Source organism: Chinchilla lanigera, unplaced genomic scaffold (genome assembly GCF_000276665.1).
Source record: "Chinchilla lanigera isolate Chin_1 unplaced genomic scaffold, ChiLan1.0 scaffold00096, whole genome shotgun sequence".
Lineage (NCBI taxonomy): Eukaryota > Metazoa > Chordata > Mammalia > Rodentia > Chinchillidae > Chinchilla > Chinchilla lanigera.
Window position 1 is genome coordinate 5,311,099 of NW_004955497.1, and position 26,996 is coordinate 5,338,094.

Consider the following 26,996-nt stretch of genomic DNA (forward strand, 5'->3'; position numbering starts at 1 on the left):
CGTTCCACCCAGTGTGTGGCTGCTGGATATTTGAAATGTGGCTAGTATGACTAAAGAGCAGAGACTTTTTATAAATGCCTTTTTGAGATATAATTTCTATAACCTTATCATTCACCCATTTAAAGTACAATTCTTTGGTTTTGCTTATATTTACAGAGTTGTGTAACCATCATCATAATTAATTTTAAAATGTTCTTATCACCTCCAAAATCTGTCACTTCTCATTTCCCCTGAACATCCCCCAGCCCCTGAACAACCACTGATTTGCATTCTGTCTTCATGATTGGTCCATTCTGGGTATTTTATACAAATGATTATATGATATGTGACCTTTTATGTCTAGCTTCTTTTAATTTGCATGAGGTTTTCAGGAGTCTTGCATGTTATAGCATGTATCAATACTTCATTCCTTTGTATTATTTAATTGTATTACTACTGTGGTGTAGAGCGTTCCCCAGTTGATGGGCATGTACTTGCTCTTCACCAGTTGAAGGACACTGGTTTATGAATGAGCTATTGTGTACAGTGAATAATGCTATTCATGATGTCAGGCTCTGATGAGCATGAGTAATTATGAATAATGCTCCTGTGAACATTTAAGCACACGTTTTTGAGCGTTTTCTTCAAAGTTTCATTTTTCTTGGGTGTGTACCTAGGTCTGGAATAGCTAAGTCACAGAATAAATATGCATAATCTTTGGAGGAAGTAGTGATAATTTCCCACAGTGTCTGCGTCTCTGTACATTTTTACTTTCCTATCATCAGTGGATGGAAGTTTCAGTCCTTCCACATCCTCATAGACTCTTGGTATAACATTTGCCTTTTTTGTTACAGACATCCCAGTGGATATTAAATGATATTTTATTGTACTTTTCAGTTTGTATTTCTTCGGTGCCTATTGATGTTTAGCTTCTATTCACCCACTTATTGATCATGTGTACATCTTCTTTGCATAAACTTTTATTCAGATACTTTCCTCATTTCTAATTCAGGTGAATTTTTTTGGTCTTATCATTGAGTGGTTTTAAGAGTTCTTTACCCTGGATATAAATCCTTTCTCAGATATATAATCTGTAAATATTTTGTCCACCCTTCAGATTTCTTCTATCTCTTGAAGGTATCATTTGAAGTGCGAAAGTTTCTAATTTTGATGAAGTCTTGTATGTACTGTTGTCTTTTGTCACTGTGCTTTTAGTACTTGAAAATCATTGCTAAATCGAGGCCAGAAAGGTTTGCTGTTGTGTTTTATCCTAAGAGGTGTATAGTTTTGGTTCTGTGATCTACCTTTGCTAGTTTTCTATTATGGTAATATATATAAAATAAAGTCTGCTCCCTTGCCTGTTTTACGTGTGCAGTTCTGAGGCATGAGTTACTCTGAGCATTTGTACAACATCACCACCTAAGCTTTTCATTACCTCAAACTGAAACTACTCCCTAAGCAGCAACTCCTCATTGTCCTTCTCCTCCCCAGCCCCCGGCAGAAGCAGATCCTTCATTATATTTTATTTTAATTAATTTAAATATAAACAAGTACAGGGTGCCTCAGTTCACAAACTGAAACAGTTTGATTTGCAAGCAGAAGCGTTTGGCAAAATTTTGTTTTCATTTTCAAACTCTGCAGCAGGTGACAAACACGAGTGCGGCTATCTTTCTCACGCGAACATGAGAGTGACCATTTTTTTCCAGAATGGTGGCACAAATTAAATTCGTGAACTGAGGCACAACTGTAAATTCAGCTCGTGGCAACCACAGCAGACTGCATAACTCCAAGGCCACCATTAACATCCCCTTGTATACCACTGGTTCCAGGCTGGCGTTGCATTTATGATTATTCCATCATGGTCAACCATGATCTATACTCCCGTACAAGCTGCACTATTCCTCTAAGAGTAGAACTTGGGCCATTTCATTCCCAGCCTAGGGTCATCCTAGTTACCAGTCACAGCTGACTCAGCTGTTAATTTCCCCCTCTCACTGAGGGCTTTTGTTCTTTTTCTTGGTGTCCCAAGCCAGACTGGCCTTTGTGATCTTTGAGTGCATCAGGTTCTGTGTGCATACAGACACTTAGGAGTTTTTCTTCTCTCTGCCTGGAGCAGTCTCACTCTCAATGGTTATTTAACTCCCTGCCTCACACCGTTCAGTTTACTGATTTTGTTTGCTTGCTTCACTGGAAAAGGATATAAAGCAAAAAAATGCAGAATTACATAGAATGAGTCTTTAGAATCACACAAAATGCTTCCTATTTTGATAGATGTTTCTCAAGTTCCATTTTTATAGTCTGAATAAAATGGGTTGCCACGTGAGCTCCTTGGAAACTAATAGTGACCTCCATGTTTTCCAGATACTCCCTTGTCCAACGGTCACGCCACAGACTATTTATTTGTTGGAAATATTGTTTACACGGTAAGTTTATCTCTGTGTATCGAGGCATTCTTAAATGGCAGATGTGAGAGTTATACTTATCCAATCCCTTCTCACTATAATTATTTTAAATCTTGTATGTTGTACATACCTTAAAGTTCCAAATGGCTGGGCCCTGCTCACATCACTGTTCAGCAGAGATTATGCAGAGTTCAGGCTTCTTGACAGCTGGTTAGCAGATCTCCTCAATCTTAAAATGACCACTTTCACCTACTTGCAAAAGTAAAGAGCACTCGGGAAAGTGATTTCTCCCAAATTGGCCAAGAAAGGGCAAAACTGTTATTAGCATGAAGTTACTCACCAGAATGAGGGGTTCCTTGAGATAAACCTACCTGTTCATTCCCTAAAAGTAATGCTGAGAAATTGAGCTACAGAGATGACACTATTTTCATGTGGTTCTTCTGTTTGTTTGCTTGCTTGCTTTTTTAGTTGATGTTCCAATACATTGCATTCACATTCAGCCGGGGTTATTGATATAGGTACCTATCGAGTCAGGATCATGTTTACTTCTCCTCTGAAGGCAGAGTGGCCATGGAGGACCCAGCTCGGGAGGGGAGACCCAGGGCTTCTGCAGAGTGAAACTAATGCACTAAGGGTGACAAATATTTCCAAACTGCTCTCTCTTTTCACAGTACGTTGTGGTTACAGTTTGTCTGAAAGCTGGTTTGGAGACTACAGCTTGGACTAAAGTGAGTTTTCTTTGGAATTATTTCCCTTTCCTATATATATATATAGGAATATATATATATATATATTTATATATTTTATATATATAAATTTTATATATATAAAAATATATATATATATTTTTTTTTATGCTATGATTTCTTTTTAAGCCTTAGCAAAACAGTGAAAAATATCTCCCTCCTTATTTTAAAGTTTGTGTATAAAAACTGTGATTTGATCTTTATTAGAACAAATTTATAACCCAGCATTTCCTGGTGTCTCACTTGCCTGGCACCTAATACAGCTCAAGACTATTGAGAGTGTCCTCATTTCAAGGGTGTGTGCTCCCTGTTATAAACGCACACCCGCACACATGCACACATTTGTGGGAAATGCAGAAGCACAAAAAAGAAAATCTACATTTCCATATAATTTTACTACTAAGACGCACTGTCAAGACTTTTGTAATCTTTTAGTAATCTTTTGTAATAAGTTTTGTAATCTTTTTTCCCTAAAAATGTATTAAACTGTACTTCTACCCCAAAAAAACATTGTTCATGAGTAAAGAATATTAAGTTTCATAGATATCCCACACTTTTTTGTCAGTCCCCTGTTTTTGGCATTTTGATCATTTCCAACCTTTGGGGAGTATACCGTATGCGTCCTATTAGTCTCTGACAGAGTGTCAGGGTCTGACTGTTTTTCATAGAGACTGACCTTGTGCCGTGCTAAGAACGTGTGGAGGTGTGGGAGGTCAGCGGGACTCTGTTAGGATCAGTGGCAGTTATTCCAGGTGAAAGGTAATGGTGACTTAGCTTGGAATGCCAAAGGAGAAAGTAAGGAGTCATAGATAAATTCTTCAAGTATTTTTTTTAAAAAGCAGGTACTTTTTAAAAACAGAACTATGAGCCTGGCATGGTAGCACACACCTGTAATCCCAGCAGTCAGGAGGCTGAAGCAGGAGGATCGTTGGGAGACCCGCCTGGGCTACAAAGTAAGCTCAGAGCCAGCCTGAAGTGCATAGGGAGACCCTGCCTCAAAAAGACAAAAAAAAGAACAATGCATTGGAGTGTGATGAATTGATAAAAGAAAGGAAGAACTCCAGGGTAACCATATTAAGACTGCAAAGGAGAAAAATTGAATAACTCAATAGATAGGAAGGCACTAAAATCTGGTATCCAAATTGACCTCATAGAAGCAAAGAGTGGAGTAGTGGCTGTCAGACCCTAGGAAGAGTTGGGGCCGGAGAAGGACAGGGAGGGGATGGTAAATGTGTGGGAGCACCCTTGGGTACAGAGTAGTTTCTGTTGTTCTGTAGCAAGTACAATAACTTGGCAACTATTAGTTGTGTATTTCAAAATGATTGGAAAAAACATTTTTAATGTGCCCAACACAAAGAAACCCCAAATCTTTGTGGCAGTGGATATGGCCATTACGCTGCTTTGATTACTACAATATATACAGGTACCAGAATATCACACTGCACTGTACCCTATTAACATGTACAATTATAATGTCAATTTTTAAACATACTAAATAACATTTAAAGACTTCAAAAGAGCAATATCCATTTTAGTTTTAAAAAAACCAGTTTGCTGAATAGATGGAGCAATGAAAGTCTCCGAGTAATGCATAAAAGCATCTTGTTCACCGTCTGCTCCCCCACTTGCTCTCTAGGCCTGCGTGCTCTTGCGTTACTCAGCCCCAAGTGCGGGGAGCCGAGCAGGGCCTGCTGGAAGTAGGACATGGCTCCGGGAGCAAGGTCAGCTGTGACGCAGAAGCACTTTCACCTTCAGAATAGTCTAGGGCCACTAGTTGCTCAAATTGATTGTCAAAACTTTACAGAAAAGGGAATTAAAAAGACAGAACTCTCCAATGACAAGGAGCCGAAGTCTTTCCCTCAGGAAATCTTCCCGCAGCGTGGACGCAGGGATTCTGAGCAGGTGGAGTTTAGGTGGGTCCCGACACTGTCTGAGTGAGCATCTGTTTCCTCCGCAGTTCAGTCACCTGGCCGTGTGGGGAAGCATGCTGATCTGGCTCGTGTTTTTTGGTGTCTACTCAGTCTTCTGGCCCACCATCCCCATTGCTCCAGACATGGAAGGACAGGTCAGTACTGCGAACGGTGAGTGTGCCTCTGGTGCCAGCTGCACCTGCACATGTGTGCGTGAGTGGGCCTTCCGAGTTTTATGACAGTGAGCTCCAGAAAAAGCCATCACTGCCTGCTCCCGCCAAAACTTACCAGGAGCTCAGCAACTCAACGCACCTGGAAGTGGTTGTCCAGTCCACAAAAATGGCATTTGAAATTTTTAAATATTGTGAAAATTTTCAACATAATTTCTCTGGCTTCCCCAGCATGTCTACTTTTCCATAATAAGTTATGTGTTGCTTATATACAGTGATGCTGTGTACCGTTTATGGCCCTTGGAAGATCAGAACTGTTTCGTTCACTCATAATCCAGTGAATAGGTGGATTACAGGGTCCATGCTACCTGAGGATGCACTGCCTGGTTGGTAGTCCACCTGTGCCTGGTTTGTCACCTGTGAAAGATAAACAACTCTTCACCGGACTGTTTATGAACCAGACTCTCACGTTGTTCATTCTTTGGGCTAGAGAGGCTGAGATTGTGGAACTTCATGCTCATTTGAATATTTTCTGCACTTTCTTTTATAACATCTTTGCCTACTGTCTGGAACGGAACCACCAGTAGTGACAAAATGGATCATAAACCCTCCCCAGTGGGTGTAGAAAGGAAAGAGCTCAGTCGCTGTGTGGTCCAGGACCCCTCAATTCACAGAAAAGCGGTGCAGGCCCACGTTAGGCCCAACCCGGAGGCGCCGCAGACCTGGAGCGTTGGGAGCCTGTGCTGTGGTAGGCCCTCTGACTGCCCGCGTTCCTCTTTGCTAACTGAAATATCGGAGCGTGCAGAGCCAGGCCCTATGCCAGGTCACTTCTCTGGGCTCCCAGCACTCTGTGTTTCCTTCCCAGAGCACCAAACTCCTACCACTCAGGGCTGGCAGGGCCTCTCCCCAGATCCAGGCCAGTGTACACATTCCTAGGTCTCAACGAGCAATGAGACTGTCCTTGCTTGTGGCTCAGTTTCGTTGCTGGCAAGGCGTGTACACCGAGCAGAGCGGGTGTATATGCCCCGAACTGTCCACCCGTGCCTGCAGGAACACGCTCATGTTCCTAAAGGTCTGAGCCAGGAGTAGGAAGACAGGAACTGTGGGTCAGGGATTTCCACTGCTTCCCTGCCCGCAAAGTACGTATTTTAGGGGCGGGCTGCCTGCAGCACACCTGGCTGCTGTCTCTGGCGCACTGCAGAAATAAACACAAATGCCTGGGTTTCCCCAAGTCCGACTCACACTCTGTCATGGCTTCACTTGAGAATCAGTTCGCTAATACCCCACAGTATCCAGGACATCCCCGGGTGTGGGAGGTAACCAGGCTGGCCCTGTCTTGCAGGAGTGGGCTTGTGTCTTCTCAGATACGTCTTTGCTTTCTGAAAGGAGAAAGGGCAAATACAGCATGCTTTTAATTCCTTTTCCAATTGGGGCGGGCAGAAGAAATTGCAGGGTATTGATTAACTGAACCCACAAGATTGTCGTACAGCAGAATGAGCATTTCTCAACAAACATACTTTGTGAAGTCAAAGAAGTTGATTCTGTTCCAAAGGAATGTGATTTGTTCCCACAAACCAAACCGTGGAGAGCATGCAGAGCCCATCACTTCGTAAGGCACGGAAGCTTAGCGTGTCTGCTTGGTGTGGTCTCCTAAGGAAGAGTGCTTCTGCTCTGATTTTATTTGGAGAATTTTACAGAACAAAACATAGGACTTCAACCAGTTGCCACAGACAGATTTCTAAAGTAAAGGAGAATGACAGTTGACACGACGGGGTCAATTGGTGCGTGACTGGCAGGCAAAGCCATTCCTTTGAAAGCCCCGCTGTGTCCTCAGCGGTGCTGCTCTAGTGAGTCCCCCTGTAGGAAATTTGCTTCAGTAACTCTGATTCTGATGTGCATGGATTAGGCTTGGTTGCTGATTTTCAATCCCATCAAATTACCGGGGGACAAACTTACCAGGCAGTCACTAATGTGCCCACCTTCTCACCGGGCCAGTCAGATCTGTGTGGTTCCGATGCTCAGCGTCACGGTGACATTTACATATTGCCATGCAGTGCATTTCAGGCAGCAGACAGCACGCACTTAAGGGTGGTCCCATAAGATTATATGGCCTAGTGATGTGGTAGCCGTCTGTGCAAGTGCCCTCCACGGTGACTGAGCCTCACCCTGCGTTACCCAGAATGTACCCCATCCTTAAGTGATTTTGTGTAACTGTCATTATGAATTTTATAACCAGTAGAGATGTAGTGAGCCTTCCTCCCACCCAAGAGCAAAGATGTGATCACATTAAAGTACATTTCACTTTCATATAAAACTTTTCTTTTGGTTGATTGGTTTCAACAGGAGGCAAATGACTTTTTTTTTATTTTGAAGAGAATACCAAATTTTAAAAGAACATTAAAAATGATACAGAATTTCAAAACAAGATGATATAAAATCACAATGGTTGTTATATTGCATATTGTTATCTTCAAAGCAGTTGTTCAGATTACCAGCTATAGGCATGCAAAATTGATCAAAAAAATTAAGCATTAACTGTTCCTTTCAGTAAGCCAATAGAAATCAGTAGTAGAATTATCTTAGGTACCTTGTGTATATGTATTTTTTCCCCTCCTTCTTTCTTTCTTTTCTCCTTCCCCTCATCCCAGTTGTTCTTTCCTTTTGAGCAGTTTCTTTCCTTCACAAAGTCTATTGTACATTTTGGGTCTTACTTACTCTTTCAGGTTCTTATACTAGGGAGCCAATGCAGTGTTTACATATATGCAAGTCTGATTTATTTCACTTATGAGTATGGTCTCTAGTTGCATCCATTATGACTTTGTTTTGAAATGAAACATAGCCAGGTAAAACTAAGGTTTTCATTAGGCATGGAATGAGAGGATTAATGTAGACTTTATCGTTTAAAGGTCTGGTTATCGTCTCTAGTCTGTCTCTGGGGAGGAGCCCTGCGAGGGGAGAGGGTGTGGAAAACAGCAGGTATCTTCTGTCTCTCTGTAGCCAGCTAGAGCACTTATACCTGCTGTCTGCCATGCTCTTTGATTCAACAGTTTGTTGATTCTTTGAAAAATGGCGGGAAAGAATTAAATACTGTGTCACATTTTGGAAGATTCACGTGGGTAAGACCAACTGACATTTTAGAAAGGCTTTCTGCCGACCCAGGAGGAATTAAATGCCATCAAAACAGAGATGGCAACTGGGCTCAGGCGAAGTCAGTAAAAGAAGTTGACTTCTTTAGGGGAGAGGATTGAAAATATGCCAGTGGGTTTGGTGACTCTCACCTGTGATCCCAGCACTCGGAGGCAGGATTGTAAGTTTGAGCCTAGCCTGGGCAACTGAGAGCCTCAGCAAGACCCTGTCTCAAAAAAAGATTTTAAAAAGAGAGGGGACAGCAGGGAAGTAGCTCACTCTGAAGTCCCTGGGTTCAGTCTCCAGCTCCATTTAAAAAAAAGAAGTCCTATCTGTTCCTTGGGCTCCGGGTTGGATGGTGCTTCGGAGTGAGGAATATTCTGCTTTTTAAAAATTACTATGACGAGAAGTTTCTAGTGGTTTTCATCACCAGTTTTTTGTAATTGACTATATGAAAGGTGTTTGGCAAATAAACACGGTCCTTTGAAGTTTCGGAATTAAGCTAGTATCTAATTGCGAACAGTTTTCTCACCCAAGAGCCAAAGATAGATTTGACACACAATGCATTCTGTCTTTTCATAACATCTTCAGCTGTTGAAAAGATGCATTGTTTCCGCTGGGGTTTCCTAAACATTTCCTTGTCTAGTCCTTTCTATTTGGAGTGTTTCTCATGGGGGAGAATGCAGGTTTTCCCTCCAGGGCAAGCGAGAGGAAGGGCTGTGGAATTAAAGAGTTGTTGTCCACTGTCAAAGAGTTTCTATTTTCCCTAGGGCGCCTCACATGTAATATGTGAATCCCTACCAGAGAAGGAGCCAGGAAGTCATAGTCAAAGTTTCTAAAATCAAGAGTCATGTGCATCCTTATTCCCTTGAAAATATGCAACATTCCTGGGGTTTTAAGGGATACGTTATTCTTCCACTTTTCTAGGCCCACACTTAGGCCTTATAGTAAATTAAAAATGCAGTTTACATCCTGAATAATGCCGAGACCTTCAGCTACGGACAAGAAGGGATGTTTCTCCATAGGGACTGTGTGTGTTTCTCCCCTCAGTAGCACAACCACACACCATATAAAACATCTTTTCAGTGGTGCAGATGTTTGAAAGTGGAAAATAACAAGGTTCTTTTGGTTCACAACTTCCCCATGGTGGCCTGTTGACATAGAACTTTAAATTACAGAGCTGAGAAAAACTAGATTGAAAACCGGATCAGGAAATGTGCTTCTGTTTATTTAAAATGGACTTCCCAGAGCGTCTGACTCCAGGGGTGTCTGAGGGGTGCCATCGCACTCAACTTCTTCTCCCAAGTCGGACCTGAGCTCAAGCCACTGCTGGAGCCGCATAGCTTTGGGCAAATTGCTTAACCTACCGTAATTTCCCCACCCAAAATCAAACTCGAATTCTCCACCCCAGTTACCTCAGAGGATTGAGGTGAAGATCTAAGAGAAGAAATAATGAGATAAGCTGGGAGAAACTGCAAACATCCATGCCCTTCTTTTTCCTAGAATGACAAATGATTTTTGGACCTTTATACAGAAATGTTGCTATGCTTTCAACTCTCAATTGATTTAACCAAAGATTTCAACATTGATAGGGTTCTAGATGGGATATTTCTGAGAAAGGTCCAGTGGCCATTGATCACTTGTGGTAGAATCATCTGGGGTGTTTGATAAGATCATCTCCCCCCCCAAAAAATATATGTGCACATAATCACACACACAGACACACAGCATCAGAATCTCTGATGGAGCCTCAGCACTTGAATTTTAATAACTCTACAGGAAGTTCTCCCTATTAAAGTTTGGAAAATGCTACTCTGAAATACTGAAACGTGCTGTTGCAATGTTTTAGCTTGTGCTGGATGTGGCAGGAGGCGGTCTACTGAAAACATCCATGGTGGATTGAATTCTCATGGGTAGAGCTAGCATAAAGACACAGCCAGGTACTGCTGGTGAGCATCTCAAGACAGCTAGCTTTCTAAGCAGGGAATTACACCAAAGACATTACGTCACACCACAGAAAATGCGTTGGTGATATTTGGTGATATTCCTTTAAAGTCCTTTTCATTGCTAGTAAAGTGGGGAGAAAATCCCCTTCACTTCAAAGCTTACAAACTGCTAACTCTGGCTCCCGGCCCCAGCCAGTTTCTGGCATATGGCAGGCTTTTATTTTATTCTGAACACAGGAATACTGTGGAGTTTTATATACATGCTTGTGAACACTCAGTGCAAACCCCAGTGGACTAAAAGCAAAGACAGAAGAGGGCTGCCATTTTGTTGTAGAGGCAAAGTAACTTTTTCCCAAGTTGTCTTCTCTGGGTTTCACAGTCTGATCACAGCCCTCGAGGTGTCCGCAAGATATGGGAAAGTGACATGTGTTTCTGCCTCACATGTGCTCCTGGAGATAAGCTGAGAAAGCAACAAAATGACAATGGCCACTTTGCTCAGCCGCAGTTCCACAGTGTCCCCATAGGATGGAGGCATAAGGGTGGGATTCCACCGAAGTCAGGCAGGACTTGTCTTCCAGTTAATGTCTGTGATGCGGGGCGTGGAGGTTGTCTCTAGAATCCAACAACAGCCCTTTCCTAGGGATCCGCAGTTGTATTCACTCAGGTATCTTGGCTTGCTCAAGAAGCCAAGCATGTAGGCAGCTGTTTCCACCCCTCATTCTAGCAGAAGCTCAATTCTGTGCCCTCTGCTACAGTTAGTGGTTCAGAAGCTTGAAGGAGATACCAAGAGACATTGCTGGGGGTTTCTGAGGTAGAAGATTGTTTGCCTTCTAAGAAACCCGGCAAAGAAAAACACTTTCTCTTGTGAATGGTGTGATCAAAACTGTGGCTTTGCTGTAGTTTGGAAGTTGAGTGTCCTTTTAGAGGTAAGGCCTAATGGGAGATCTTTAGGTCATTGGGAGCATGCCCTTGAGGGGAACCGAGATACCCCATCCCCTTCTTCTTTCTCTCTTCTTTCCTGGCCATGATTTTGTTCCATCACACACTCCCTCCATCCTGCCTCATCATGGACCCAAAGCCACAAGGTCAGCTAAAGTAGAGCTTCCAAACCTGCAAGTCAAGGTATACCTTTTGTCTTTATAAGTTGATTATCTTAAGCATTTATTCTAGTAGTAGAAGACTAACACAGACCCCAAGAATGGTTCAGCCACAAGAGGAGAACCATCCTCACAGTCCTACTGTTTGTGTAAATGAAAGACTGGAGAGACAAAACCCCAAAAACAAAAAGTCTTCCGTGCTGAGGTTCCAAATGAAGCCCGCCTTGAACCCCAGGTCAGACCCTCCAGAAGTAACGTGCGTGATGCCTGGCTTTTGTGTGTAGACCATGTGAGGCAAAGAGTCCTTCATCCACGTATGAAGGCTGTGTGGGACGTTTCCCTTGTTTTCACAAATGTACAGTCAGCCAAAATAAGTAAATGATTTTTAAAACTAAGCTTAAGGCTTTAGCGTAGCATATGCTGTATTATTATTTTGCTGAACTTGAAGCCGTAGATTGCTGTAAGGAACTGGTAAAAAATTACGTTAGCAGTACAATTACTAGTACTTGCGGTAATAACGTCTCAGAAGCATCTAATGAGAATATCTAAAACTTATTTGCACTCCCTTTAACGTAGAAGAGAATCAGTGCTGTTTTCCTCTAATACCAGTAATTCAGAACCCTGCAGCGCAGCTAGTCAGCCTCAGGGAACAGGAAATCCGAACAGACTTGCTCTTGATTTGAAGGTACATCCTCGCGTCTTAGTAGTTTTCTTAAACATTGAACTTGGCCAAATTATTTGTTGACATTCAGTTTACATTTTTGGCTTTTACATTTGTACATTTTGTGGAATAGTAAGACAAGAAGGAATGTGCTATGTTTCTGGATAATGTTATCCGAAAAAATAGCAATACAGGCTATGATAGAAGGGCACAAGCATCATAGCTTCTCATGTCTGTGGGACTCCTGGCATCCCAGGTATCCCAGGTGGGTACCTTTACCCTCCTGAAGGCCCCCACAGTCATCCTTGTTGGCGGTAACCACAAGAACCAGAAAAAAATAAAACCATAACAAAAACCTTCATTGATAATAAAAACCAAAAACACAAAGTTAACTTAATTATAGCTTTCTAAATGGGTTCTTTCAGGCCTATAAGTATGTGAACTGTGAAATAAAATTTCAGGAATCTATCCAGCTTGCTTTACTGTGGAGAAAGCACTGTCAAAAATGGCTATCAGAGCTGTTACATGGGATGCCAAGTCGTTTTTGTTTTTCTCCTGGTTAAGAAACAAAGGAAAAAGCACATATTTTTTTAAAAAGTTGGAAGCTCCTTAAAATGGTTTTAGATTTTTCCATCGATGATAATCCCTTTATCTGATTGCCTTTTCGCCAGGCCTATAGGAGCCACAGCGTTAGTCCAGATTAAAGTAACCAAATCAGACTTCTTTCCTACTAGATATACATCCTAACTGGAAAAGCAGAACTGGAACTGAGCCTCATGCCCGAGATGTTTACAAAGTTGTGGCTGTTGTTTGTAATACCCGTACTTGTATTAATCTGAGCTTCAGTTTTTGCCAGGTATGTGAGGTCATTAGCATATATCTTTGGAAAATAAAGAAACTGAGGAAAATAAGATGTGTGAATAACAGCAGGTAATGTTTATTGAACAATTATTATTTTGTCAGATAAAACGTCTAGTCATCTCTTGGTGGAGATTGGCTCCAGGATCCCCCACAAATAACAAAATCCCAGGACATTCTTGTCCCTTATTTGTAGTGCTGTGGTATTTGCACAAAACCCACGCACAGGGCTGGGTGTGTAGCTCAGTGGTAAAAGTGCTTTCCTAACATGTGGAAAACACATGTTCCGTCCCCAGCACTACACAAAAAACAAAATAAAGCAAAATCTGTGCACATCCTCCTGTATACTTTAAATCCTCTCTAGGTTATTTATAATAGCCAATACGATGTAAACGTTATAGAAATAGTTGTCACAATACGTTGTTCAGGGGATAATGACAATTTTTAAAGGCTATACATATTCTGTACAGGTGTGATTATTTTAAAGATTTTTTTAATCTGCCTTTGGTTGATTCCACAGATGTGGAGTCTGCAAATATGGAGTACTAGCTGTATGCATTCATATACTTCACATCTGCAATTACATGCACGATGGATTAAACAGCAGCTCATTGGGGAAGCAGCCCCCATATGAGGACTGATGCTTAAAGAAAAGGGATTCTCTCCATCGTCAGATAGGGAGTAGAAGAGCTTGAATTTCCCAAGTTCATTAGACACCAGAGGACAGATCTCCGCATCTTGTCCCTGTGAAAGGCACCCAGGTGGCGGTGAACCAGTAAATGTCAATCATTAAAATTTAGCTCTTATAAGACTAGGGCATGGCGCGGTGATAGGCACTTGCCTGGCATGGACAGGGCCCTGAGTTTGACCCCCAACATGCAAAAAAACGTGCTTTTGTTTCACTTTATGTAAAGCAGCTCACCCAACAGTGTCATGAATGTTCAGCAGATGGTGTCAAGGTAGAGGACACAAACAGGGAGCGTTTGCGCTACAGATTCTGTCAGTGGGCCTACTCTATGTGCCAGAAGGAGGACTGTTTGCAAGTACATTGTGGAAAGCCCTAATACGGGGGGACCTGGTACCCCTCCCTCCACACGCAGTTCTTTCCTTTGCGGCAATTTATTTTCCTCTGGTCTGTCATTTCAAGGGTGCCCTGTGTTAAAGAGAGGGCAGGCGGCTTGATTGTAATTTCTTTCTCTAGGTGGACGTTTTGTTGTGGTGTTGCCATGTGTCATTCATTCTGATGTTAATTTTTTAAATATCTGTCAGCAAATTGAAGTGCACTTTGTGGGCTGATTTTGTTTATTTGTAATATTTACACTCCGTGGTCAGGGACTATGTTTGATGTGGTTTTGAACTTTTCCTTTCGCGCAACATGCGGAAACGTGTGTGCGGGCCGCTCTCAGAATGCACGTGGTCTCCCCCCACCACATCTGCAGAGGGGGTGACCTCTGATGGTGGCTGACCATTCTGTGGTTCCCCCACCCAGCGATGCCCGGGGTCTGTCGGTTTGCTCTGTTTGAAAAGAACAGAGGTTCCTAAGAAAGGCCACCGAATCAAAAACGTATGCAAGAAACGCAACCAGGGTGGGTTAGATGACAAGAGAGAAAGAGAATCCCAGAAGTCATGGTGCAGATTTGATTTTTGATAGTATCTAAGGGCAAATTTAATGAGCAGGCTTTAAGATTTTCAGTCACTTGCTGTTGCTGTGGGCACCGTCAAATGTTGAAGAGTCCACTGAGGAAGTTGGATGCTTTTGTTCATGCTTAGATAGTTCGCCTTCCTTTGCCTAAGTGCAGGAAAAGAGAGACCCTGGCTACCCGTGTTTGTGCTCGTGTGTGTACCTTGATTCTGCGTGTTTGTACTACATTTGTGTGTTGTGCGTATAAACGACTGCAACCTGATTTTGATGAAGGCTGTAAGCTACAGAGGCATCCCCAATGCAGAGGCGCCCCGTGCACCCTGGAGGGCAAACCCCACCTGCTCCATTCAGCAGTGCGCATGCGGAGAGCTGCAGGATCTTGTCATCTTGGGCCTGCCTGCGTCCACTTCCCCTTTTCCGGTCACAGCCTGCACGTCCCTCCCCGATTCTCAGAGTGTGCATTCATAGCACTGCGCCTGCCATGCTCCATCTCTGGGGCTGGGAATGCTGTCCAGGACTGGTCCACCAGGCCTCGCAGCCCACTGACTGCAGCAGTTAATTCAGGAACGGGCGTGGAGCATCGTGCTGGGCCCCTTGGAGCAAAGTCAAGGATTGCGGGGGGCGACTCTTCTGCTGCCAGGGCTGTAACATGAGTCTGAGTTGCTGGGGGTGCCACGTCTGAGGATGAACCGCGCACAGAGGAAAGCCGCCTGAGAGCTGACAGCACTCTGCGTGCCCCTGGATCCAGCTCTGCCTGAAGCTGGAACCTTTGCATAGCCACAAACAAACTACTGTTGCCACTTTTGTATAAACTGGGTTTCTGTTACTTCTGAAAAGTATCCTAATTAGTGGGAAAATTAATCACTCAAGCTACAGGCACAGAAGGTAAAACCATCTAGGCCCAGTTAAGATAGAACGCTCCTGTTGCTTGTGGAGAGTCGGCAGTCCACTGTTATGTAGTAGAAAAGCAGCTGGCAAGCTTTCCTACTCAGACCCTCCAGGCTGATACAGAAAAGGACTTAGGCTTTTCTTTAGCCTTCAGCATGTCTCTCCCAGCTTACTGCCCCCCAAGACAGGTAGAATAGAAACTTAAATAGTGGTGGAAGACATAGCAGCTTTCACCTTTCCCCTGGCAGCCTGGAGCTCACAGTGGCTTAGAGTCCGTTAGTCCTGAGCAGCACTCTCTGATGGAGCTACAGCGGGAGACGGGGAGAATTTTAAATGTCCTAGTGGCTCCACCAGCAAAACAGAAAGATACAAGTGAAATTAGTTTTAATAATGTATTTTATTTAGCCCATTCCCAAATATTATCACTTCAAGTTGTCATCAACGTAAAAAACTGTTCATTACTAAGAAGGCATTTCGCATCCTTTCGTCCTCTGTCTCTGTTGCCCTCTGTGTCACACGCACAGCGCTAGCCTCGCGTCTGCCCGGACCGCTCACGGGCTCAATAACCACATCTAGCCAGTGGCTGCTGTGTTGGACAGCACAGGTCTTGACCGGCTGAGATTTGAAAGTGCAGGTTTGCTCACCAAAGCTAAAGTTAGTGTGGACCATATCAAGAGGTAGGAAACCTGGTTTAGATAAGACTGGGTCTGGGAGAAGCCTGACAATGTTCCAGGTTCCTCCCACACACTCGGTGTGCACGGCCTGACTCCTATTTTGTGTCAACTTCCATTGAGAGGCTCCTGACTCCTCCACAAGGCTTTCCCAGAAAGTAAAGTCTAGGAACAGCACAGCTGCTAATCTCTGGGTTTATTAATTGGTATAAGCAGAATTTATAAACCAAGATTTATAAGGTATAAATCTGACTTCCAGGATTTTTTCCAGAATACTGGCTCACGTCCCAAGCTCTTCTCTCCAAATGGTAGGAACAGGTCAGGGGCTGGCGCTTTGGTGACATTTATGTCATGCTACAAGCAGCTGCACAATGATAATTCCATGCCACTGGAAACTGGTTAAGTCTGCTCCTTCCAGATAGTTTATTCTGCGAGTAGTGATTTCTAAGCAGGATTACTTAACTCCTGATTATGTAAATTCCTTCTCCTTTTGTCTTTCTCCACCTCCAGATTCCTCTCCCCTCATAGGATGATTCAAGCTCTGTCATTTTTACCTCCTAAACATCTCTGAATTGTATCTCCTTCCGTCCAGTCCGAGTCCCATCCATTGAGCTTGTGCTGCATCGGCTCCTGCCTGGGTCGTTTCGGCACCTCGGGACTCGCCCTCGGCAGCTGGCCTATCTGGATATATTCCTCTTCTGTAGCCAGCTTTTAAAAACACAGATCTGATATATGTGCTCCCTACTGTCCTCCTGCCCTTGGAATAAAATTTAGTGTCATTAATCTGGCCCCTGAGACCTTGCTCCTGCCATCGGCTTGTGTGAGCCTTTGGAAGAAGCCTAGGAAAGGATGTGTACATAAACGAGTGATAAATTACAGGGTTTAGCTTTGGGAGGGCAGTACTAGGGATTGAACCCGGGGCCTTTCCACTGAGCTACATCCCCAGCCCGTTTCATGTTGTATTTTGAGGTAGGATCTCACTAAGTCGCTGAATTGCTTGGGCTGGACTCCAACGTGTGATCCTCTTGCTTCAGCCACCCAGTGTGCTGAGATTACGGGTGTGCACCACCACATCTGGTGTAATTCTTCATTTTTCTTCAGAGAAATGTGCTCAAGGGGCCCGTGGCATACACCAGGCATTTTTTCCACTCAAAGAATGATAGGACATTTCTGCTTAAATTATAACCTAACCTTTAACTGCTTGATCGTTACCTGTGGTATGATCTTGGATATTTGTGTTTGGAAAGAACTGATTGTCACATTTCATTACTTTGTGGAAAATGTTTGGAGCTGATATTCATGGAAAGATGGATTTTTCAAGTACCTGATCCCTGAGGCGCAATCTAATCATGATCTGATGATTTTGTGATGAGATAAAGCCAGGGAAGGGAGTTGGTCCCAGAAGCACCCGCAGAAATGTGCATACCCTGAACCAACGCATCATGGGGCAGCACTTTCATTGTGACCCTCAAGGGGTTGTGATGTTTGAAATGATACACATAAGCACATAGCTGGTTTTGGTCAAGAAAGCATCAGGCATGGTAGAGTCTGGTTGCAGCTGGCCTGATAGATCTGTGATGCTCTCATGAAAGAAGAGAACTTCCTGGGAGGACTGTTGCTTAGTCTATGAGGTCGTAGAATGCACAAGCTTACAGTTTGGGGGTGAAGTGGTCTGGCCCTGAGAGATGAATTGGGGCGCAGGATCTCGCAGTCACGTAAAGTGAAAGAAGAAAACAAGAGAAGAAAAGTCTGTACCCAATGCGCCACTTATTCAAGTTGTGTGTCCTGTACGAGCAGAGGCGAGGGTGGGACGGGAGAGCGGAGGGAAGCAGCGGCTGCCAAAGGGGAGCCGCAGAGCCTGTGTGCGACGGGCCTGGCGTGGCTGCGCGACCTGGAGGAGAGGCCTGAGGCCCTGCAGGGCGGACGCGCTGCCTGTGCAGAACGCGTGACCATGAAAACGTGACCGGCAACAGAATAGGTCTGAATTCTGCCTCATGATCCATGTGGGGGAAGTAATTTTAGAAACAGAACGAAATAGAGAAAGTACAAGTGCTATTTTCTGCTATCTTCTGACTGCTAAAGTGTTTTAAACAAATCCTTTAAAAAACAGGTTATCTGTTCTGCTTTTTTTTTTCTTTTTAAGAATCATCCACCATTCAAAGATAATTATATATTACATTGGGATTTTACAGTAGTTTTCTTTGATGTAAGCCTGAGACTTTCAAACTCTGAGGCAAGCCCAATTTTGAAACATAGCTCTTTAATGCTGGAGTAGTTTGTTTTGAACTGGAAATGCAAAATCAGGAAGCAACTCGGGATAATGAAGTTGTAGACTTGGGGTTTATTCATTTCATTAAAAGAAACACTAATTCTTTTTCCCCCGAAGGTTTTCAGTGGTTCCTATGTGGTGAAGTAAGCTTAATGAAGTAGTATTCTCACAGATGGCATGAAAATGGTCTGAGTCAAGCCCTTTAGAGTCCTTTTGGCTTGGGTCGTCTTCGTCATAGAGCACCTTGTACCAGGTTTCATTTAGGACCATGCCTGCTCCCCAAATACCTACCTTGTATCAAATGGAAAGTAACTTCTTCATTCCTCAGTGTCCTTTACGTAACTGCCGGTGTTAGGAACTATTGTTTTTGCAGGTTGTAATTTGGGTCCAGCTAGTCTAGAGAGCCCACCTTTTTATTCTTTAAAATTCGGAGAGGGTGAGAGGATCTTCCAAAACTTAAAACTCTTTGAGCTTTCAAGTAAGACAGCTGTGTTATTTGAATTCTTCCTGTCGTTTCACTGCCCATTTCTTCCAGCGTTGTTTGTACGCCGTCTTCCACTGTGTACACCGCCTCCTTTGATGGTTCTCAGTTCTCTGTCCTCCGATGCCCACTGTCCTTGGCATCTCCCACTCCTCCCCCTGACTCTCCTGCTCAGGGCCTCTCCTGCCCCGACCCTCAGAGCTAGTGCCTCTGGAGACGATGCACTGCCGTGCTCGCTTATGTTTCAATTTTGGTTGAATATTTTAGTCAAGCCCACTTTTGCCAAGAGACCCCTCTCGAGCTGTTTACTACCAAAATCACTATGGCTCTGGATTCTAAAGCCGTTTTATGAGCCCGCAGGCCTCCAGACATCACTTGGAAAGCAGCGCTGCTCATTAAGGACTCACTACGGGTATTACTTACTGTGTTCAGTTGCTGACAAAGGGAAAACGCTCCCTGTCTAGCGACTCCCTAACAGAGCCTCCATTGTACGCAGGAGAACCCTCGAGACCTGAGATGCGTGTCTGTCCTAGAAGATTGCCCAAGAAAACTCTGACTTACTAAGTAGATTGTAAATGAAAAGTTAACAGTTTAGCCACTAGCTTCCACATGGCCTTGAAGGAAGAGGGTTTTCAGTTATCCCCTTTAGAGAGCAAACTTCCAGTGGACACCCTGCCCCGCTGCATGCCAAGGCCGTCCCGGGAGCATGGACAGCCAAGGCGCAAGGGCAAGGTGCCCTAGTAAACCAAACGAGCCCTGTCTCCATCGTCACCCGTCACGGCCCCAGACACGCTGGGCCGCTTGCAGTTTCTTCAGACCTAATGACTAACATTATGAGATAACAAGTAGGTGGACATAAATAGTTTTGACTAACTGCATGCCATCCACCCAAGAGAATGGCCTCCCAGGGCCTCTGACTCCGCACACCTACCTAAGGCATAACTTCTCCCTCCTGTCACCCTGACGTGTTCCTCGCATGTCCCCTCTCTGCTTGATGCCGCCCCTTCCCAGTCACACTTGCTAAAACTTTAAAACTGCCCAGCACTCTTTCTCCCTCATTTGCCTCATCCAGAGCGACCAGCGTCACTCACTTTTACTTCCGCAGCTGTAATGCTCGTGTATGCGCCACAGCGTGTGTGTGTGTGTGTGTGTGTGTGTGTGTGTGTGTGTGTGTAGCGTTATCCCAGCACCTTGCATGTGTACGTGGTGTACAGGGAGTTTCAAAATGACAAGGAAGAGCATTTGGCGTTGAGAAGAATTTCAATAACACCAGAGTCAGAACTCTGGGTATTGTCCTTAGTGTGGCTGATTTCCACAAGAAGCCTTTGAGACAAATTCATTCTGCGCTGGTCTCTCTTTGGGAAACCATAGATGGTACCCGGGATGGCATCTTTAGTGGTGGCACAAAACCAGGCTGAGAGGAGAGAAGTGCTGCGCTGGCTGTTGGCCTGGGCTTTACAAGTCCGGGGCACCTCAGTGTGCTAAGCTTTATTAATTATGCCAGTCAGAATCCTTCACTGTCATGAAGAAAAAACTGGCCTTGACTTAATAAACAGGAAAAAATAGCATTAAAAGTTACTGTGCCGCAGTGGTGTATGTGGGGAGACTGAAAGCCCGGTTGAGAAAGCTGGTGGGACCTGGGAGGTGGCTCGGACCCCCGGGCAAGGCATGACTCAGGCCTGCTGCCCTTCCGATGTACTTCTTCTGGTGATGGGGCTGGGAGTGGGCTTTGAGCGTGGGCGGGAGCAGCTGACCAACAAGCGCAGGTCTCCTGCCATGCCCCACTGTTTGCTTTCCGTGTGCTTCTCAGGGCAGATTTACGTAAACCGGCTCAAATGTGTTTTAGGAAGATCATGGTAATGCTCGTGTTCTCTGGCAGAGAGCACAAGGAACAAACGATCTTTTCAGCTTGGCTTCTGTAAGGGCAAAGGGTTAGGAGGAGCCTTCTAGAGACCTTTCCTTGAATAGCTTCTCCCAATACGAAGACAAACTTGCCTAACTCAACAGGTAATTGAAATACAGTTTAAAGGGAAAAAAAATCGGTGATGCACTTAGGCAAAGCAGGAATCATCGATGTGGGAAGGCCTACCCGGACTGGAGGTTGGTGAAAAGCAGAGCAGGGCTTGGTACACATAAAAGCGTAGATAAAGCCGGTTAAGAAGAGGTTCCTTCCCAGAGGAAATCCAGGGGACAGGCCTGTCCATGGGGTGGCCTGTCCAGGAAAGAAGGATGGCGATGGACAACCAGCAGGTATCAGATAACCCTAAAATCAAAAATTAATTCCCCGTAATTATCCATAATTTATCAGAGTCTGAAGCAATTTGAGCAGTAATTCTCCTTGCACTCCAGAAAAACCCAGCAGCTCCTGCACAGAGAAGAACCCCTTGGCAAACTTACTTTTTATGAAGTAGCCAAAGACTCCATCACGTTACAGAGTGTAATTTTTGTTTATTTTCCTCAGGATGCTATCAAGTCACGAGCAGCGAAAAGAGACGGAGGGAGGAAAAAGCTTGATGAGCATGATTTCACTGTACCGTATTAAATGAAGCACTTAGTTTCAATTAGAGCCAATGAGTTACTGTAATCAAGGAAATGACCTCCTGTTCATGTCTTCACAGTGAGGGCTGAGGGGATAGCTGAAGATCTGAGATGAGTTTTGCTTTTGCAGCAAGATTTGGGCCTTGTAATGCTCTTTCTAAAACATATTCAGGTCAGTTCACACACAGCTGCTGGGAAAACCTATACCGAAAGGAAATGGTATGGATAAATTACTATTTTTCCATTCTCAGGAGCTATACTTACTGTTACAAGTGATACACCCCTAAACAGGAAAGCCAGTCTCACCTATCATTTTGTGCCCCCATAGCTATTGAGTGTATTAATCTTTTCGACAGAAGCAGCCAACTTTTCCAGTAAAGGAATTTGCAGTCTTTGTGGTTAGGCTAAAAAGGTGGGTTCATTTTACTGGTTTCTTGATGGAATATGCTTCGTGATAAACTCAGTCTTCCCTCAAAAAAAAAAAAAAGAAAAAATTCCCCAAGTCGGTGTTTCTGTGCAAACTCCAACATGAAAGCCTGTTAATAGCAGCCAAAGGTCGAGTTTGTGTGGACCCAGGAAGTAGCTGCAGGCCCAAGGTTAGGATATCTGTTGCTCAGGTTAGGGTATCTATTGCTCAGGTTAGGGTATCTATTGCTGGAGGTATTGTATGTGTTTGTTGCCAGGAAGAACAAAATCCAAGACACTGACGTGGATTTTCAAGTATATTAATTTACTTTTTTGTTTTCTTAAAAGGAATTTTTTTCTCCTTGCCTTCTTTTCAATTCTTTTCCACACTTGATAGACTGTAGCAGGATCTTTGCTGGGAATAGCTAGCAAAGGTGTGCAAAGTGTTAATGCATGGGAGACCTGCGGATTTCACTGCACAGACTTCAGAGAAAACCACTGCTCTCCGACTTCGGCGTAGCACACAGGAAATTCCTCATTGGTCTGCCTAGTGCAATAAACAGACCTCCTGCACCTAACCACATCCATGCTGGAGTTTCTCATGTGGGGTTACTTTAGCTTTTTGTGTAAAAGTTAAGGGTCCCAGCATTCCTGTTCTGTGATTTCTTCAGCTCCTATGCTTTGGAATTTGTGTATGGCTGGGTTTGGGGATTAAAAGGATTTAACGGTTTGGCTTTGCTGAGCTCTTTATGCACACAGTAGAGGTAGACCAGGTAAAAACATCCCCTGCGGAGGCAGAGAGAGATGTACAACTGGCCCTACATAGCCTTGTCTGGAGCCAGGGATTTACTCAACTACTGCAGACTGCAAGTATTTGGTGGGAAAAACTGTATATGTAATGAACATCTGCAGACTTTTTTTCTTGTCATTATTCCCGAAACAATGCACTGTAAATGCTACTTACATACTTTTTATATTGCATTAGGTATTCTAAATCATCAAAGATAACTAAAAGTGTACCGAAGGGTAACCTATGCCGTGTTACATTAAGGAACCTGAACATCCCCTGATTTTAGCATCCATGGCTTCCTGGAACCAATCTTCCCTGACTCTCCCTGTAGATACCGTAGGGAGGGATAGTTGTACCTTACATTATGCCTATCAGAAGTCACCACTTATTTTATGTTATTCATCAAGGACATTGCTTATTTCACTCCTGTTGCTCAGTTCTTCAAGAACCTCTGCAGCTCAGAGTGTGACCCTCAGATGAGCAGCTTCAGCAAGACTTGTCAGAAACGCTGAGTCTCAGGGCCAAACCCAGAACCGTTAGACTAGAATCGGCTTCTGTGTATGTGTGTGCATGTAATGTACACATGCACATGTGCAAGTTGCTGAGGATTGAAACCAGGGCCTTTGCACTGACCTACATCCCCAGCACTCCCCACTTTTAAATTTTATTTTGAGGCAGGGCCTCCCTAGTTGCCCAAGCTGAGCTCAAACTTGTGATCCTTCTGCTTCAGCCTCCCAGAGTGCTGGGCTTACAAGTGTTCACCACCACTGCCAGCTTAGAACTTGCTCTTTAACTAGGTTCTCAGGCCATACCTAGAACACGAAGTGTGGAGAGGCCACGAGTCACAGGCCACACCACCAGGGCGCCGGAGCCCGCCCGCTCCAAGAAGGCCAGCGCGAATGGAGAGTGAAGGAGAAAGCAGGCCAGCGGCGGGGCCGGGAGAAAGGAGAGCCAGGAAGGACATCGCCTGAGTTAAATTATGCTCATTAATTCAATTTGAGGCAGGAATGTGTGTAAATAAACGCTGGCAGCTGCAGCAGCTTCATTTCCTGCAGGGCTCAGGCAGGAATGCGGCGCCGGTGGAGAGAGCGCCTGACTCCAGGTTTGTGGATAGCACTGCAACCACGAGGTAACGGTGGCCAGGACAGTATTGTCATTATCGCATTAGGGAGGGCTTTAATGCAGAGGCCAGCGCCGAGCCCAGTGGAACTGGAGAAGCCGCCGGGAAGAGATAAAATCTTCATTATTGGGAAAGAGTCAGCTTACTTGAGTGCTCCTTCCTCTTTTTCACCAAAACCAACGTGGATCGGATTTCCCAGGGGTCAGAATGTGCAAGGCAGTGCCTTGGTCATCATAGCTCGGCAGCACTTGCAAATAAATAACCTGCTCGCATCCACCTCTCCCATACAGAACTCAGGCCAGGAGAAGCAGGAAACAGTTGAGTTCGGTGGCCTAACGATTCCACTGCGCCATCAGTCTGCGAAATACTTACAGGCTTAATTGTTGGCCCTTCATGTTTAGGAACTATATCGAAGGCTAAGCAATCACCGTCAGGTAATATTTATTAAAGCCAGTGTGGCATGCTGGACAAAGACACTAGCTTAACCATCAGAAGATAGTTCTTGTTTGCGCTTTTAGAACCTCATCCAGTAGTATTTATTCTAAAGTGATGTCTGTTTTCCAACATAAATATTTGCCCCTGGCCCCTTGTGCCTGCTCACTGACGGAATGGCTGTGGCTGAAGAGCCATGTTCTTCTTTAATTTTATCTGGAAATGTTCTTCTTGCTGCCTCTGTGCCTGGTGTGGTGGTGATGATGGTGACGACGATGATGAGAGTGAACCAGGTTCTAGACACCTCACTGAGCGCTTTTTAGAGTTGATCCGCACTACAGTTCCTCAGCGGAGTCACACCGGAAGTTAAGGGATCTGCCCATGGCTGCATCGCTAGACACGGGGCCGGGATTTGCACTCAGCCTGCCTCCAGGGCTTCTGTTGAACTACTGCCCGGCACTGCTCCCTGATGTGCCTCATGCCTTTTCTGTGCTCTTGAAGCCTGCTGCCTGATTTCTTTATGGAAGACATTATTATTATTATTATTATTTATTATTATTAAGGCTGATGCACATACAGGTCTCTCATCCACTGGGTGGTTAGCAAAGTGAGAAGCACCTGGCCGAGAGTAGGCCCTGATGAGCAGCGATCCGTCCCTCCCTCCCACATGCTGAGCACCCAGCATCTTCATGGCTGGGCCTCCCTGGGTCTTATGGAAGGTCCTGGGCAGTGATCTGGCTTTCCCAGCAGGGAGGCGGAGGTGTGGGAAGAGCGGCCCTGTCTGTCCCTTGCTCTGCTCTCAGCTTCCCCACGTGCCTGGAGAAAGTTCTTCCCTGTAAGTGCCTGCAGGCAGAACTGGAGAAACGTCAGCACCTCGTGTCTGCAGATCGGCAGGGATGCTCCTTGACATGGATGTGGCCTGTGATCCTTCAAAAAGAGCCTGCGAGTGCCGGATGCATCTTACTGGTAGACAAGCTGCTTGTAGCTTAGAGGGTGCAGTTTAAAATCTGGCTGAGTACTGGGCATGCAGCTTAGTAGGAGAGCACTTGCCAAGCATGTGTGAGGCCCTGGGTTCCAGCCCTAGCGCCACAAAATAAATCTGGCTGAGGATGACAGGAAGCAGAGTGAAGTACTTGGATTTTTGAGTCATTTTATCCTTCTTGGGCACATGTCCTATCCCTTCAGAAGAAAGGGAGCTCCTGGGGTGCAGAGGATGAAAAAGAGGCTTGTTCAGGCCTATCCACCTCGTCCAGCCTCAGCACCCCTCACGGGTGGTGACATTTTGAAACCATGGTCACTGGAATGACAGCGGGGCCTTTCGTGCCTGCCTTCCATGGAAACCCCACCTGGGAAGGGAGCAGCCGTCAGCAAACCGACTCATCACAGTCCTGTCTCTGCATCACGGCAGTGCTGCAGCGGGCAGCAAACTCTGCCAGGCCTTGGGGGTTGAGGGTGGCAGCTGCAGAGCCTTGGAAGAAAGGACCATGTTAGGATTTCGGTCACTGTTGCCAATCTCGCACACACCCAGCCCCAGATACCCAGGGGCCCAGTTATTGGTGGGTAATGCTGCTCCCCAGGGTTCCTGCCCTCTGTTCTCGCTGGCGTCTCCTGGCTTCCTCTGCTTGTTAGCAGGCTGTCGGGAGACAGGCTGTGGGAAGCATGCGCATCATTCTAGAATCAGAATCTGCTTTGCCTGATGCTTCAGTTTACTTCCTTGGGAAGACAGAAGAGTTTTGTTCTGTTTACTTTCCTTTTGTTTTTCATTATTGGGGATCAAACACAGGGCATCTTGCTAGGCGAGCACTCTTCCACTGAGCTACCTCTTCAGCCCTTTTAAAAAATTGTAGCTTGAGATAGAGGAGTCTCACTAAATTGCTCAGGCTGGCCCCAAACTTGCAATCCTTGTGCCTCAGCCTCCCAAGGAGCTGGGATTACAAGTGGTACCCGGCCAGGATGGGGGCGTTCTGCATCACGACTGCTGGAGCTGCATCACCAGTGAGCCTTTCTTCTATCCTTTCTTCCCGGGTGCTTCGAGTGCTTGAGCTCTCATTCCCACCTTGGCCTGAGACTACCCTGAGTGCAATTTGGAAAACGGCATTTGGGAGGAGGGCCCAAATCCAGACAGCCGAGTGAGCAAAAGTTGATTTCCTTACAGCTCCTGCTTGTCTCACCTGCCGCCCTCAGGCCTCGGCCTCCCTAAATCCATCAGACAAGGTTGTGATCCACATGCTAGGAGCTCGGTCTGCACGGTGGTGGTGGAACTTTCAAGAGACAGGGCCTGGTGGGAAGCAATTGGATCGTTGGGACACTACCCCTGGAAGGAATTAGTGTATTCTTGTGGGGCTCTGGTTAGTTCTTTTAAGAAGATTGACATCAAAGATCAAAACCTGCCTTACATGTGACCCCTTCTGTATGCACTCCCGCCATTGTGACTCCATCGCCATGGGGGTGTCCCGCTGCCCAAGTGGTGAAGCAGAGGGGATCTTGGACTTTCAGCCTCCCAAACTGTGAGCTAAATAAAACTCTTCTCGCTGGGTTCCCCAGCTCAGGTTTGTTGTTACGGTAATGGAACATAGACTAATGCAAGGTCCTTCCTTCTTTACCACTGGCATTGACTGACCCCTCTCCTTCCCTCTACTGACTGTTAGCTTTGTGTGGAGCAAGAGAACTCTTCACAGAGATGAAAGGGCCTTGGTAGTGTGGCCCTTGCCTTTGCGGCCGTCCTGGAACATCACTTTGTAGCAAGGACACACGTGGACAGGCCACACTCTCCTATTCTCACATCTCCTTCCTCTATGCCAAGGAAGTACCCCTCTCTCCAACCTAGTTGTTGGTAGGTCTCTGTTCTTCATTTGCCTTTCCTCT

The 26,996-nt window shown here is 45.1% G+C and overlaps 1 protein-coding gene across 4 annotated transcripts in view; it reads left to right on the forward strand.

The window, feature by feature from the left end:
* LOC102024131 (phospholipid-transporting ATPase IB) overlaps positions 1-26,996 on the forward strand; it is a gene marked incomplete at its 5' end in the record, with an annotated part of 454,403 nt that overhangs the window by 320,544 nt on the left and 106,863 nt on the right. For 2 of the 4 annotated variants that reach the window (XM_005406335.2, XM_013505504.1), the window contains 3 exon segments: positions 2,341-2,402; positions 3,053-3,109; positions 5,085-5,192. In XM_005406335.2, coding sequence (XP_005406392.2) covers positions 2,341-2,402; positions 3,053-3,109; positions 5,085-5,192 — 227 coding nt within the window. 4 annotated transcript variants of the gene reach the window in all.